The 13,780-nt window shown below is 43.0% G+C and overlaps 1 protein-coding gene across 1 annotated transcript in view; it reads right to left on the reverse strand.

The window, feature by feature from the left end:
* DCP2 (decapping mRNA 2) overlaps nt 1–2,445 on the reverse strand; it is a 50,227-nt gene extending 47,782 nt beyond the window's left edge. The window contains exon 1 of the mRNA XM_030869892.2: nt 2,254–2,445. Within this exon, the coding sequence (XP_030725752.1) occupies nt 2,254–2,306 (53 nt within the window). The 5' untranslated portion in view covers nt 2,307–2,445. The remainder of the gene's footprint in view (nt 1–2,253) is intronic.
* Between the last annotated feature and the right edge of the window lie 11,335 nt (nt 2,446–13,780).

A 13,780-nucleotide genomic window follows, 5' to 3' on the forward strand; every position in this document is an offset into this window, starting at 1 on the left:
TTATCTCACCACCAACCTATCAGAAGGATGTCCACGAGCTGATTACTCACCCTGGACCCTTTCCCTCATCTTGCCTTTAAAAACCCTTCCCTGAAAGCCATTGGGGAGTTTGTCTTTTGAGCATGAACTGTCCATTCTTCCTTGCATGGCCCAGCAATAAATGCAGTACTTCCCTTCAACCACAAACAGTGGCAGTATAGGCTTTTCTGCACCTCAGGGGAGCAGACCCAAGTTTGGTTTGGTAACAGTTTCACTGTTAGTTTAACAAGTAGCTAGCCCTAATTTTTAAAAACATCATTCTTACAGAGCCAAAACACAGTAATTACAAAAAATTTTCTTAAAGGAAAAAAAGAAATTTTTCTCTATTCCAAAAAATTTGTATAAAATAGTTTAAATACACTAACTAGAAAAACAAGTAAGAATCTTTATTTAACACAACAGATGTTTAACATGAAGTCTACAAAACACAACACCATTATTTTTAAGTACGATTACACACATAAAATCAACCACCTTCATAATGGTGATCTGACTTCTTTAAATAATGTAATCCTCCATAATATACAAAATAAACCCAATACTAATGGGACAATTAGTTTAGATGCCTGAAAAAGTATAAGATTACCCATCTTTTCTAAATCACCTTATCCCTATTAATTCATACATAAACTATTGCTCACCTTTCCAAATATTACTCATATTTAATTTTTCTAACGATAAAATGTACATCCTCTAAAAAATCTTGGAAACATGAATAAGAAAATAAAAATCATAATCCCACATCTGGTATATGTTCTTCCACTCATTTACCTAAGACAGACATCAAACCTCTTTAAGAAAAATGATCATAGAAAATGAGGGCCTTTTAAGTGGTTCATTCGAGTCTATCATATTCCAAAAGTTATAATCATACCATCACTAAAGAAATACAGTGACGTTAATTCTCAGTGGTTGCAGAATTAGTCTATCTACTTATCTACATGTACTTTTTTTGTGTGAGGATATAACATTAGACTTGACTTTCTATTTCATCCACCTGCGTAGGAAAAAAAAGCAGACATTAAAAAGGCCCAGATCTTAAATCTTGATTTTCTAAATTAAGATGAATGTGACCTTGTGTAAATTACAACCTGAGTCTGTCAGATGAAAATGGAAAAAACTGCACCTACCAAATAGGGTGGTTTCGAGGATTAAATGATACATGTGAAGAGAGTAGCCAGTGCCTGCCTGGCACTCAGTAATAACCCCACAAGTATTAGTTCTTCCTTTACCATTAAAAGAGGCGTGAATCCGACACAACTACTAAAAGTCAGACTTTTAGACATAAATACGTGAAATGTGTTTGTTTTAATCAGAGCTTTCACTCATTTGTAATTAAAATTACTTCACAACCCACTTACACCGACGACAACTCAGGGTATTACTGCACCAAAATGAGTTCCGTTTCTTGAAGTAAAATTTTAAGGCCATTTTACACTTGCTTGGCTATTTGAAATCATAGCCAACAAGAGAGAAGAACTCAGAAAATTTCTCTTGTAAAAGTACTCCATGAGTTAAAACCCAGCGGTTGAGAATTTCCTTTAAGAAGGATAATTAAGAGATTGGAGGGGGTGGGGGGAAGGAACTCCAGACTTATTTTCCCACTTCCAATGATAAGTTTGAGGATAAACAAAAGAATAATTCTTTACAGCAATTTACAGAGAACGCCACGGACCCATAAGAATACTCCGGGGGAATGGTAAATTTGAAAATTGCTCCCTGCAATTTTCCGAGAACCTGGGATTGTCCGAGAACCTGGGATTCTAAGACTTAAAAACCTTGGGGTCTTTCAACAGAATTGGGGAAATGAGATGGAGGGAGGAGGGGGTAAAACGGTCTGTGAAAGCCAGAGAGCCAGAAAAAGCAATGGGGGGGGAGGGGCTGCCCCCAAAATGCCAAAGATCCAGGCTTTGGCGAAGCGGCTTCGCTTGCGGGGAAATCAAAGTAGTTGGGGAACTAAGAAAATGAGGAAATTCCAGCGCTGCGCGAGGAGGAATGGAGGGGGGCGTGAGAAACAGGGAAGCTGCGGCGGAAGAAGAGGGGTGGTGTCGTCCGAGATAAGGGTCGAGGGGGAAAGGGAGCAGCGGCGGGACCGGAAAGCCCGGACAAGGATGTGAGTCGGTGGAGGAGACGCGGAGGCGTCCGGGGTCGCCGAAACTTAGAGAAAGAGTAGGGGACGACAAGGGGCCGGAGCAGCGCAGGGCGCCCCAGTACCTGCAGAGATCGTCCAGGACGCTGCAGGGAATCTCCACCCGTTTAGTCTCCATGATGAGGACCCACAGCAGGAGCAGTGCATCCCGGCTCCGCGCGGCCGGGGACCGAGGGTACGGCACGGAGAGCAGGCGGCGGCGGCAACGGAAACGGCGGCGGCGGCGGCTCCGACGAAAACGAGAGGGGGAAGGGGCGGGACCCGCTCACTTCCGCCCGGCTCCCTCAGCCTGGGACCCCGAGGCTGGGCCGCGGAGCGGGGGCGGAGCTCCTGGAGCCACGCCCCTGCTCTGCTTGAAAGGGCCAATGGGAAGCTGGAGAACCGGCAGCCTGAGCAAGCTAAGCCAATGAGACGTTTGTTTATTGGTCCGTCGGCTCCAATCCGTCTTCAAGCTATTCAGTTGCTACTCAGAAAACCAACTTCCCGCCGCCTTGGACTGGGCCTTGAGGTAGATAGACGCATGCGCACTATGCCTCCTTCGCACTAGTAGGAAGTCTGGAGGGCTCAGGTCTTCCCACTAGATGCCAAGACCAATATCCAGGACTTCGACGTGGTCTGCACCGCCGCTCCGTGACCGAGCAGGCGCTCCGACCTCTGCGCTGCAGAGCCTGTGGGCGCTTTCAGCACGAGTGTGCATGCGTGGTTTCTGTCACCAGATATCCCGCGCACACATTCACCGCCGCCCCCAGCAACTCCAGGCCAAGGGCTGTGTCTCCTTTCGCTACAAACCCCCAAGAGAGTTGTCATTTTTGTGGTGGCTCACCTCGTTCACTCTGCGGGCACCCAACCCTGACTGTGAAGACAAGGGACTTTACCCCAGTATTTGACACCCTGTAAGATCTCAGAAAATATGAATTGATTGAACCTGAACTCTGGAATCTGCATTCCATCTGCTGCACGCTCACACCACTCCAACTGGCTAGTCCTCATTCATTCCACATCTTGCTTATTGGAGTCCAATCCATTTGGGATCCTTGGAGACACTCTGGATGCGTCCATTTATCAACTTGCTCCTTTTGTATCAGACCCACAGGCCCACACACACCTGCTCAGTCTTGAGTTTAGTCTGTTCTGCCATTTAATCTCCCATCTTTTAATTTCTGTTAAAGTGCCCACTGCCTTTACATCAGGTTCGCATTATTCTCCCTAGTCTAAGAGCTGCCTAACCAGTACCTCCTCCACCTCCATTCTTAGACTGTACACCTGCCCAGGTTTTGTTTTGTTTTGTCCAGATATGAACAGGTTACTATCTTTTCAGTTTCTGATAGCCCACCTACATCAGCTTCTGATGTATGTTCAAGCCCAAACTTGGTATAGGAGCCCTGTTACCATCTATTTTACTCTATTTTCCATCTTTGTTCTTTTTGCTTTTTATCGGAAGATTCCTCAAGTTTATTTTCCAGCCATCTATAGTTTTTACTTTTCTAGAATTTTCTTTCGTTCTTCAAATGGCTCTTCGTCATGGTGTCATAGCCTTGCTTCATAGATCCTGTATTTCTATGAGGGTATTAATACGTTTCAAAAGTTTTCTTCTTCCTGAATAGTCTTTTATTCCTCTCAGTTGCTTTTTCCTATTAATTTGGCTTCCACCTATCATATTAGATGTTTTCTGGTGGTCCTCAACTACTCACTCATACTTAAGAGTATGGAACTAAAAAACTGGAGTCAAGTGCTGTAAAAGCTGATTGGAAGCTCCCAGCATGTGGGTGGGACTTGTTTCCTGAGAGCTTCACTGTACGATGGTCTGGCTGGGCTGCTGGTTGGGAACACATGGCATCGGTATCTATAGGGCATTCTTTCCAGCTGGTCAAATTCCCCGTAGAGAAAATCCTTTCAGGCCAAACTGGAAATATTCTAGGAGTCAAGTAGGGAAGCACAGGCTGGAGTATTCTGTTTGTTCTATTCAGTCCTCCCTGCCACAGTACAAGTCTAGTTTGGGTTACCTAAGAAACAGGCCCTGCGACAAGGATTTGAGTGCAAGTAATTGATTAGAGATGTGATCCTGGGAGAGACTGGTGACAGAGCAGGGAAGTGAGTCAAGGAAAGGAAGAAAGCCAATGAAAGGATTATTATCAACAAAGTTAGCACTGAGGGTTAACTGGAGCTGGAGAACTTTGAAGACCAGTATGAAACACACCTCAGAGTTATCCTACTCAAGGGGTGAGAAAGATGGAGTATTTATATACTAATTTCCATCAACTATTGGTTGAGGGCTGCCCTTGGGGTCAGCATCCCAGCCTGAAACATGGGCAGCAAGGCAGGCTCTGCTGACCAGAAAAAACCCTCAGGCAAAGCCCTCATCAGGTGGAAAAGATAATTACGTGATGACCAGATGCTGGCTGTTGGATGTTGTTGCGCTGCACCAGGGCAAGCCTGCAAGCCTTGTAGCTGCCCAGCCTCGAGACCAAAGAAAGAGCCCAGAGACACCAACATCAGTGGTATATTGGACAGGAGGATCTTACACAAAGGGTCCTGGGGTGCCCCTACCATGGGCAGCAGATGGCAGGCAGGACATGGCAGGGAGAAGGAGGCTACCATCTATAGGGGGAATTCACATCAGGTGGGCTCATCAGTTACCAGTGACTAATTAAGGCCTATGGTTAAGAGGATTGGACAGTCATGTGAGTGAAGCAGGGACTGGTCAAGCAGGGATGTACAGAAAGCAAGAGAACAGCCATCTTGAATGGCCTGACCATGCAGATGTCCAGGCAGCTTGGTGTAATAGATTGGTGGATGATGGTAAAGCCCCTTCAGTAGCTCTGTCTTGCTTGGTGTGCACTCTATCTAGCCTACTGTAACAAGCAGGACCCCATGAGGCCTTCCTGGGACAGACCCCGCCCCTGCTCCACCATGTCCTCCACCTGCCTCTTGTCTGGAGAAAAACTTTAGCCAAATAATAAATTTAATCAGAGAAGTGAGAAAATGTGAAAGCAAAGGAAAACAACAAGACAAAATAATAATAATTTAGCCATTAAACAAAAGCAAGGACCTTTAGTTCCTACTCAAGGGCTACAGATAATATTCTGAGCCATATCCTTTGAGCTGTTTTGTAGATACTGAAAACCCTCATCAGGTGGAAAAAGTTAACTATGTGATGACCAGACTATAGCAATGACATAAGCTTCTCTAGCTTACACAAGTCTGAGAACTGACCTCAAAGAACTGGGAACAAACCAACCCTGGAACTGAAGATTAACTGTACTTAAAACAATCAAGATGACACTGATCAGACCACTGCATGACCAATTTCAATGTGACTGTCGGAGCTGACTGTGCTCTTCTGCACTAAGCCCCCTCTCTCCGCCTATACACCCCTGAAACTCCCTTTAAAAACCCTTACCCCCTGATCGGCAGTTGGGAATTGGCTTTTGGACACGAGTCCAAACCTTTTCCCCAGGTTGCCAGCCTCCTAAATAAAGCAGTTTTTCCTTTCCTACCAACACTTGTCTCTCAAATACTGGCTTTTGAGCAGCGAGCAGACAAACCTGAGTTCAGTAACACTAACTGAACTTCTTTTCTGTGTCTGAGGGACACCTTGGTGGTTATTTTTCTTAGTTGTCCACTTGTAGCTCAAGTCTGGTTTTTAGAGTACTCTAAATGGTGGCAGTGAAACAATGGTGGAAGGCAAAGTGGTGTTTACCCCCAAGGGTCCAATGGCATAAAAACAATCAGGCTACCAGCCCCACTGAAGAACCTAGAGGAAGTTTTCCTGCTCCCTTATTTCTTTATAGTCTCCCAGCTCAGGGACAGCTATACAACTCCTTCTTTGGCTTTTAGGGGCCAGGAAGTCCCCAAACTCTCTCACAGTGCTAAGTCAATCTCCTCCACAAAGAATTCCAGTGATGTCTGAGGGCAAGCATCTTCCAAGTTACTTTCCTGCCCATTCCCCATCTCACCCCTGCTTCCTTTCACACACATTTCTAGGAGCTGGGCTAGTGCACAGTGGAGCAGCCCTTATAGCAGCCCTCTGAGCCGTGACTTCTAAAGAACCCAAGGCCTCATTCAAACCCAACTGTCCACAGGCCCCAGCAGCCTGTGGCTTGAGAGAAGAAAATAAATTGGAGTTTGGAGTTGAGGGAAAGGAAGATGCTAGCGTTCTTAACTTATAATATGATATGATTTTTAAATAATTGGGTTGGTCAAAACCTTTACAGTTTTAAAATATGCTATCTCATTTAGTGTTTATAACTACATGGGATGGACAGATAGAGATTAATGGAGCTTATAAAGATTAAGTGACTTACAAAGATTAAATCATTAAACCACTGTATGCAATGGAGACAGAGCTAGAATTCAGGTCTTTTGAACTCATCAGCAGGAATTCTGCTTCAAGGAGAACGACACAATAATAATTATTAATATCTGTACAGCATATTATAGTATAAAATTATCTTCAAATACAATAATCCTCACAACAAAATGAGTTGTTGTAGAATTCTAAAAAAATACTTAACATGCTTACTGGCCTCTCCCAAGTCAGCTGAGCTCCTGACAGCTCTGGCTCCAATTTCTACAGGTCTCTTAGCTTTGCCCTACTCCACATGTTAGCTTTAACCTCAGGACACTGGTGAGATGGCCCTGGTAGTTCCTGATCTGATGACATTCAATAAAGAGAGGAGAGAACGGAGAGCCGTCAGGTATCAGAGTAGCCAATTAAACCAGCAAGCCAAAAATGAAAGAGTTAAGCCTTTAATCACTTACTGTGACAGTGTGAAAAAGAGGTTAAAACCAGACAAAGCATGACTCCCTCCTTTCCATTTTCTCCTTGGAACAGAGCACTTGTCAAGGTCAGATGGATTAGCTCAGATCCATCAGTTTTGGGTGGTGGTTTCACTGAACAAAAGGCTCCAGCTGTTTTATGGACCCTGGGGAAAGGGTTAGGAGTGAAAAAGCACTTCTCCTTCCCAGATAAGGAAGTCTCAGCAGAGGCACCTGAAGAAGACCTCTGCCCAAGCCCTAGATAAGGAGACCTAGGATTGAAGGCCCTGGGGCTAGGAATGCAAATAGCGAAGCACAGGAGTCTGGGAGGCCTGAGTCCTTGACTGCAACCCCCCTCAGAGATCGCAGTCCACTAGCTGTGCACCAAGGCTGTGTAGAGAAGGCAGATATTCCCCATGAGGCCTGCCAGGCAAAACTTTTGTAATTGCCCAGGGTTAGGCCTGAAAATTACACATCGTCTTTAACCATGAGACAGACTCATCAAGAACTGCTGGAATTAAGTGGACTCTGAAGCCTGTCCTACCTCTGAACCTACATGAACCCATACATTTTTTTTAATAAATTCATTTAGTTTATTTAAATTTGGCTGCGTTGGGTCTTCATTGCTGCACACAGGCTTTCTCTAGTTGCGGCGAGCGGGGGCTACTCTTCGTTGCGGTGCGCAGGCTTCTCATTGTGGTGGCTTCTCTTGTTGCGGAGCACAGGCTCTAGGCATGTGGGCTTCAGTAGTTGTGGCAAGCAGGCTCAGTAGTTGTGGCTCACGGGCTCTAGAGTGCAGCCTCAGTAGTTGTGGCGCACGGACTTAATTGCTCCACGGCATGTGGGATCTTCCCGGACCAGGGCTTGAACCCGTGTCGCCTGCATTGGCAGGCAGATTCCTAACCACTGCACCACCAGGGAAGCCCAATACGTTTCTTTTTATTTCAGCCCAAGCTTTCTGTTACGTGGGCCCAAATCATTCCAACTGATATGTTTCACTAGCCACCCAGGGGCTCAGACCAGAAACCTAAGAGTGAATCTTGATTCCTGTCTTTCTCACACATTACCATTTCCAGTCCGTCAGTGAGTCCTGTCCAATCTACCTCTTAAACCTATCTTAAAAACCCATCCCCTTTATATGTATTGGTATAACTGGATCACTTTACTGTACACCTGAAACTAACACAACATTGTAAATCAACTATATTTCGATCAAAAATAAAAATAAACAAATAAATAAAGCCCATTCCTTTTTCTCCAACCTCAGCCTTCCCCACCTCAGTCCAAGCCACCTCATCGCTCACTTGGACAACTTCAATAGACTCTCCTGTCTTCTGCTCTTGCCCTATTTTAATCCATCCTCCATGTAGCAGCAGGAGTGATCATCTTAAAACACAAATTTGATCACATCGCTCTCCTGCTTGGAAATCTTCATGATCCTTGGAGTCAAATCCAATATGCATGCTGTGACCCAAGAGACTATATGATGGGGCACCAGACTATCACTCTTGTTTCTTCCTATGTCCCATCTGCATCTCTCTCTCACTACACCCTAACCACACTAGCCTTCTTCCGATTCATCAAAAACTCCAAACTCTTGGGAATTCCCTGGCCGTCCACTGGTTAGGACGCCACACTTTCACTGAAAAGAGCATGGGTTCAATCCCTGGTCGGGGAGATAAGATCCAGCAAGCCACACGGCCAAAAAAAAAAGGAAGAAAAGGCCGTCTAACTCTTTCTGCATACCATTCCCTCTACCTGGAATGCTGCCCACCCACTTCTATAATTCTCTCCTTTTCATCCTTTATGTACAGCTTAAACAACACCTCTTCAGAAATCCTTCCCTGCCCACTGTGTCTAAATAGTCTCTACTGTTATTATCAATCCCATTCCTTTGTTTTCTTCATACTATGCTTCCTCAGTGTGAATTTTTTTCAATCTATTTTTCCCTCTCCCCCACTATACCATAAGTTACAAGAAAGCAGGGATCTTTTCTATGTTATTCACTGAGTCCCCAGTGCTTAGAATATCTTTGTCATATGGTAGGCACTCTATAAACGTTTGCTAATTAAGAATAGGCAAATGAGTAAGTTATCACCAAATATGTGCTGAGATTACTGAGGAAGAAGTGACAAGATGCAAAATCTTAACATCAATAAGTGTGAAGTTCTTCAAAAAAAAAGTGCATCTCTGCTTAGAAATCTGTTGGAAAAGATGAACTCATTCTAGCTCAGATGGGTTTTTGTTTTTTTATTTTATTTATTTAATATTTTTGGCTGCTTTGGGTCTTCGTTGCTACGCACAGGCTTTCTCTAGTTGCGGTGAGCGGGGGCTACGCTTCATTGTGGTGTGCGGGCTTCTCATTGCAGTGGCCTCTCTTGTTGCGGAGCACGGGTTCTAGACACACGGGCTTCAGTAGTTGTGGCTCTCAGGCTCAGTAGTTGTGGCGCACGGGCCGCGGCATGTGGGATCTTCCCGGACCAGGGCTTGAACCTGTGTTCCCTGCATTTGCAGGCGGATTCTTAACCACTGTGCCACCAGGGAAGTCCTGGTTTTTGTTACTTTCACCAAAAAGTTCTAATTAATGCAGAGTTCACTTTCTCTTTCTCTATGTATGTGTGTATATATAGATATATATACATATATACTATATCATATATATTATATAAATATATTATGTAAATATAATATACAATATAATAAATATATAATACATACCTATGTATGTTAAACATAAATATATGTATAAATATATTATGTATATAAAACAACTCTAGACTCTAGAACTCTAGAATATCTTCCTTTACTTTTGCCCTCCCCTTCCTGCTCCTCTGTCATGTCTAACTCCCATGCTCTGATAAGTTTGCCCAGAATTGGAGGAAGCAGTTGAAAGGGGGAAAATGAAGTTGTCAGAGGCAAATAAAAAAGCTCTACTACAGTGGTAAACAACCTTTTTTTGCATGAGGGACAGCTCAGGAAAAAAGAAACTTGTTTCAGAATTTTTCTTTTTTACAAATAATTTCTTAATTTTTAAAAATCAGAAATATAATCTCTATAACAATTCTTAAGAATTTTCTTGTTTAATTCCCTGTCACTGATGAAGGGGTTTTGGGTTTTTTTTTTTACTAAAATTTCGGAAAGTAAATTACTAACAGGCACTAATTACTATGTCAATTCTTTGAATAAATTTTGTTGTTGAGTAAGCATGCTGGAGGTTGTTTTGTTTTTCTTTCTTTAACTGACCTTGTAAGCATCTTAATTGGGAAAAGCTGTTTATCTCATCTCATGTAGAATTCTTTAAAAGAAGAAATTTTGTTGAAACAACAGCATACAAATCCTAAGCATTTCTCCAATCACTCATTATTAAAATAATCAGCTTAATTGGGCCCCATTACCCATTGGTCGACATGGAGCTTATTGTCCACAGTTGGTCTGTTACTCTCCAGACAGAGGCCCCATCTGTGACAGGCCTGGGTGGCCCCAACTGTTCCCAGAGTACACAAGGACACCAGAATCCAAAACAACAAAAGTCTGTTTTATCTCTACCAGCAAAGGGTGTCCATTCCTTTTTCCCATTTTTAAAGTTGACATCATACAGCCGCCTTATGTTTTTAGCACAAGAGCAGGACTTGAAAACTCAGCCTTTTGCCATACGTAGGACTCCCCTTCTAATGACTTCAGGTGAGTATATCATTATCTGCTTAAATGATTCAGATCTCCGAAAAAACCCTTTCCCACATAAGGAAAACTCTCCCTGAAAGTTGGCTTTCTCTTTTCTATTCTATAGTCACTGCAGCACTGCCAAATGGTGATATAATCTCACTCTCTACATTCGTTTTATATTATATTGCTGCTTTGACAAATTACCAAACTTGGTGGCTTAAACAGTACAAATTTATTACCTTATAGTTCTGTAGGTTAGAAGGCCAACAAAGATCCCACTGAGCTACAATCAGGATGTTGGCAAGGCTGTGTTCCCTACTGGCAGCTCTAAAAGCAGAAGTTTCCTTGCCTTTTCCAGCCTCTAGAGACCACCTGCTTTCTTTGGCTCATGCTTCCCTTCCTCCCCTCCCAAGCCAGTAATGTTTGGTCGATTCCTTCTTGCATCACATTACTCTGACCTTCTGGCATAGTCTCATTTCCCTGTGACTCACTCCTTCTGCTTCCTGCTCCATTTTTAAGGACCCCCATGATTGCATTGGGCCCAACTGGATAATTCAGGACAACCTCCCTATCTTAAAGCCAGCTGATTAGTAACTTTAATTCCCCCTTTTCCATTAACATAACATAGTCACAGATCCCAGGGACTGGGATGGACATTTTGGGGGGCATTATTCTGCTTGTCACACTGTATAGGTATCCTTGCTTTACAGCTTTTCTCTATGTCTACCCACCTCCACTTCCAGGAATCATTGCCAAATATTTTTTTTGGCCCTTCGGCATGTGGGATCTTAGTTCCCTGACCAGGGTTCAAACCCGCGCCCCCTGCAGTGGAAGCACCGAGTATTAACCACTGGGCCGCCAGGGAAGTCCCCACTGACAAATTTTTATGGTGCCTGAAAATAGCTAGTTTTAGTAAATTAAAATTATGCAGTTTTAGCTCCTTTGTTCATTGTGCATGGGATCACCCAGTTTAAAACCAGCCCTTATTTAAGGGTAAAATAATGCCTGGGATTTGCTTTAAAATAATCCACCAGGGGAAAAAGTTGCAAGGCAAATAGATAAGGTAAGGCAAATAGATAGGCAAATAGATAAGGTAAGTAGATAAGGTAAGTAATTGTTGAAGTTGGGTGATAAGTACATGGAGTTTAATTATATTCTTTTCTTTTGTATATATTTTCAAAAGTTCGTAATTTAAAAATTGAGACTTTCTTGGGACTTCCCTGGCAGTCTGGTGGTTAAGGCTCCATGTTTCCATTGCAGGGGGTCTGGGTTTGATCCCTGGTCAGGGGAACTAAGATCCCTCATGCCACATGGCACGGCCGAAAAAAAAAAAAAATCTAGACTTTCTTACTGAGAATTCAATTGACTTCTCTTCTTGCTTTTTTTTTTTTTTTTTTTTTTACTGTTTGAGAGGGAAAAAAATAAGAATAGTCAAAACTGCATACTAAATATGTCCTTATTAAATGCACTAATTTGGAAATGCAACTGACTTAAAAAAAAACTTTTTGGAGATATAATTTACAATGGGATGCTGCTGACTTTTATAAAATTAAACTTTATTTGAGAAAATTGGAGATTCATATCTAGCTGTAAGAAGAGAGCTCTGATATACCCTTTACCCAGTTTCCCACAGTGGTAACATCTTACAAAACTATAGCAGGATATCACAACCAGGAGAGTGACATGGACAGTCAAGACACACATTTTCATCACCATTAGGATCCTTCATGATGCCCTTTTATAGCCAGCATTTTCTGTGTAGGTGACATGTATTTATTGTACATTCCAAATGAGGACTCTTCTTATCAATTTTACATGCCTTCCTCTCAGCTTTGCTTAGGAACTTATTGGCAGTTGCTTGAAATCACCAAAACCTATTTTTCAGAGCTGTCAAACACACTGACTGATATAATCCTAAAACTGAACTGATCAAATTTTAGGAACCAAAGATAGACTAGCAAAATATGAGCTCAAATAAGGGATTGAGAGCAGTGCACAGAACAGTGGAGAGGCATCCTGGGACTCCAGCATCAAAGCAGCATGGCAGGGAGGCAGGGCAGTCAGTATAACCACCTGGGTGGCCCAGTCATCAAACACGTGACTGACACTGCTACTGCCAGCTGCCTCTTCCAACATCCAGGCTCCTCGCTCCTTTCAGCTAAAGGGCTCACGTAGGAATGCACGTTGGTGCAGCCACTATGGAAAACAGTATGGAGGTTCCTCAAAAAGCTAAAAATACAGTGGCCATGTGATCCAGCAATCCCACTCCTGGGCATATATCCAGACAAAACTATAATTCAAAAAGATACATGCACCACTATGTTCATAGCAGCGCTAGTCGCCCTAGCCAAGACAGGGGGACAACCTAAGTGTCCATCAGCAGATGAATGGATAAAGAGGATGTGGTATATATACACAATGGAATACTACTCAGGCATAAAAAAGAACGAAATAATGCCATTTGCAGCAACATGGATGGACCTAGAGATTATCATACTAAGTGAAGTAAGTCAACAAGAGAAAGACAAATACCATATGATATCACTTATATGTGGAATCTAAAATACAACATAAATGAACTTATCTACAAAACAGAAACAGACTCACAAAGAGAACTGAATCACTTTGCTGTACAGCAGAAATTAACACAATACTGTGAATCAACTATACTTCAATTTAAAAAATTAAATTAAATAAATAAAGGGCTCACTTAAAAGCCTACATCTCCTGGCCCCTCTCACAGCTCTATGTGAGTACATGGAGCAAGTGCATTTGGCCAAGAAGATGTATGCGTAGGGTGGTCTAGGACTTCAGGAAAGTCTCTAAAAGCAAGCTTTTCTTTACTCCTTCCTGTGGCCAACAACTGACCCTCTGGTCAGAGAAGTAAAATAGAAGATGCTGTGGACTCTGATGACCTTGGAGCCACCAAACCAGGCCTGGAGTACCTTTCTGTAGATTTCCTTTATTGAGAGAAAGAGAGACAGGCAGAGAGAGAGAGAGGTAAACTTCTGTCTTGTGTAAGCCATGATATTGGGCTTTTTTCTCTTACATGCAGATGGTGATCCAAGCTGACATAAGCAATCTTCCCCTTATCTAGAGGCAATCTTCCCCTTATTTGAGGCTTGAAACTGCTCTTATGATTTGGGAAAAAAACACTTCAGTAGGCTTTTT

This window comes from Globicephala melas, chromosome 3 (assembly GCF_963455315.2).
Source record: "Globicephala melas chromosome 3, mGloMel1.2, whole genome shotgun sequence".
NCBI classification, from domain to species: Eukaryota; Metazoa; Chordata; class Mammalia; order Artiodactyla; family Delphinidae; genus Globicephala; species Globicephala melas.